This window comes from Limulus polyphemus, unplaced genomic scaffold (assembly GCF_000517525.1).
Source record: "Limulus polyphemus unplaced genomic scaffold, Limulus_polyphemus-2.1.2 Scaffold6374, whole genome shotgun sequence".
Lineage (NCBI taxonomy): Eukaryota > Metazoa > Arthropoda > Merostomata > Xiphosura > Limulidae > Limulus > Limulus polyphemus.
Genome location: NW_013671984.1, coordinates 54,371 through 55,318, shown reverse-complemented (window position 1 = coordinate 55,318; position 948 = coordinate 54,371). Strand labels below are relative to the sequence as shown.

General features: G+C 44.4%; 1 protein-coding gene across 1 annotated transcript in view; it reads left to right on the top strand.

The window, feature by feature from the left end:
• Nucleotides 1-29: 29 nt before the first annotated feature.
• LOC106473655 (DNA replication factor Cdt1-like) overlaps nucleotides 30-948 on the top strand; it is a gene marked incomplete at its 5' end in the record, with an annotated part of 24,794 nt that continues 23,875 nt past the window's right edge. The window contains one exon of the mRNA XM_022402064.1: nucleotides 30-38. Within this exon, the coding sequence (XP_022257772.1) occupies nucleotides 30-38 (9 nt within the window). The remainder of the gene's footprint in view (nucleotides 39-948) is intronic.

The window sequence follows — 948 nt, the reverse complement described above, 5'->3', positions numbered from 1 at the left end:
CCATGAGGTGTGTTGTGTTGGCGATACAGCACCATGAGGTGTGTTGTGTTGGCGATACAGCACCATGAGGTGTGTTGTGTTGGCGATACAGCACCATGAGTTGTGTTGTGTTGGCGATACAGCACCATGAGTTGTGTTGTATTGGCGATACAGCACCATGAGTTGTGTTGTATTGGCGATACAGCACCATGAGTTGTGTTGTGTTGGCGATACAGCACCATGAGTTATGTTGTATTGGCGATACAGCACCATGAAATATATATACACAGCGTGGTCACAAGTAAATAGACACCACCTTTTCAGAAAAAATGGAATTTTTTAGTCATATTCACATGAATTGATATATGTATAATTTAATTAATATCTAGTATATCTTCCTTTCGCTTCGTGGAGTTTGTTGAACCTTTGGGTCATCGTGAGAATCATCTCGTCAATTTTAGATTGTGGGATTATAGCCCACTCTTGCTTCAAAACTTGGAGTGGATTGCTCTTCGAAGTTGGTTTTTTTGGTTGTTTCCTGACTTGCCAGTCGAGTATGGCCCATAGGTTTTTGATGGGGGTTCATGTCAGGAGATTGGCTCGGCCAGGGCAATTTCTCGATACCATTTTCTTCCTGCCGCTTTTGGGTGTTTTTAGCAGTGTGACACGGTGCTCCATCTTCCTGGATCAACGTTGTGTTCTTGTCCACGAAACCCAAGGAATAAAGTGGCAAGAGTCCTTCCTCCAATATTTCGACGTTTTTCGCAAAAATTATGTTGCCAACGCACTCCACTAAGCGGATCTCCCACCGACCCAAACGGCTCCCCAAACCATCACACTGAAACCACAATGCTTCACAGTTGGCTGCAATCTGTTGAGCCAAAACTCTTGGTGAGGCATTCTCTAGACCCATATCCTTCCAAACGGCTCCCCAAACCATCACACTGAAACCACAATGCTTCACAGTTG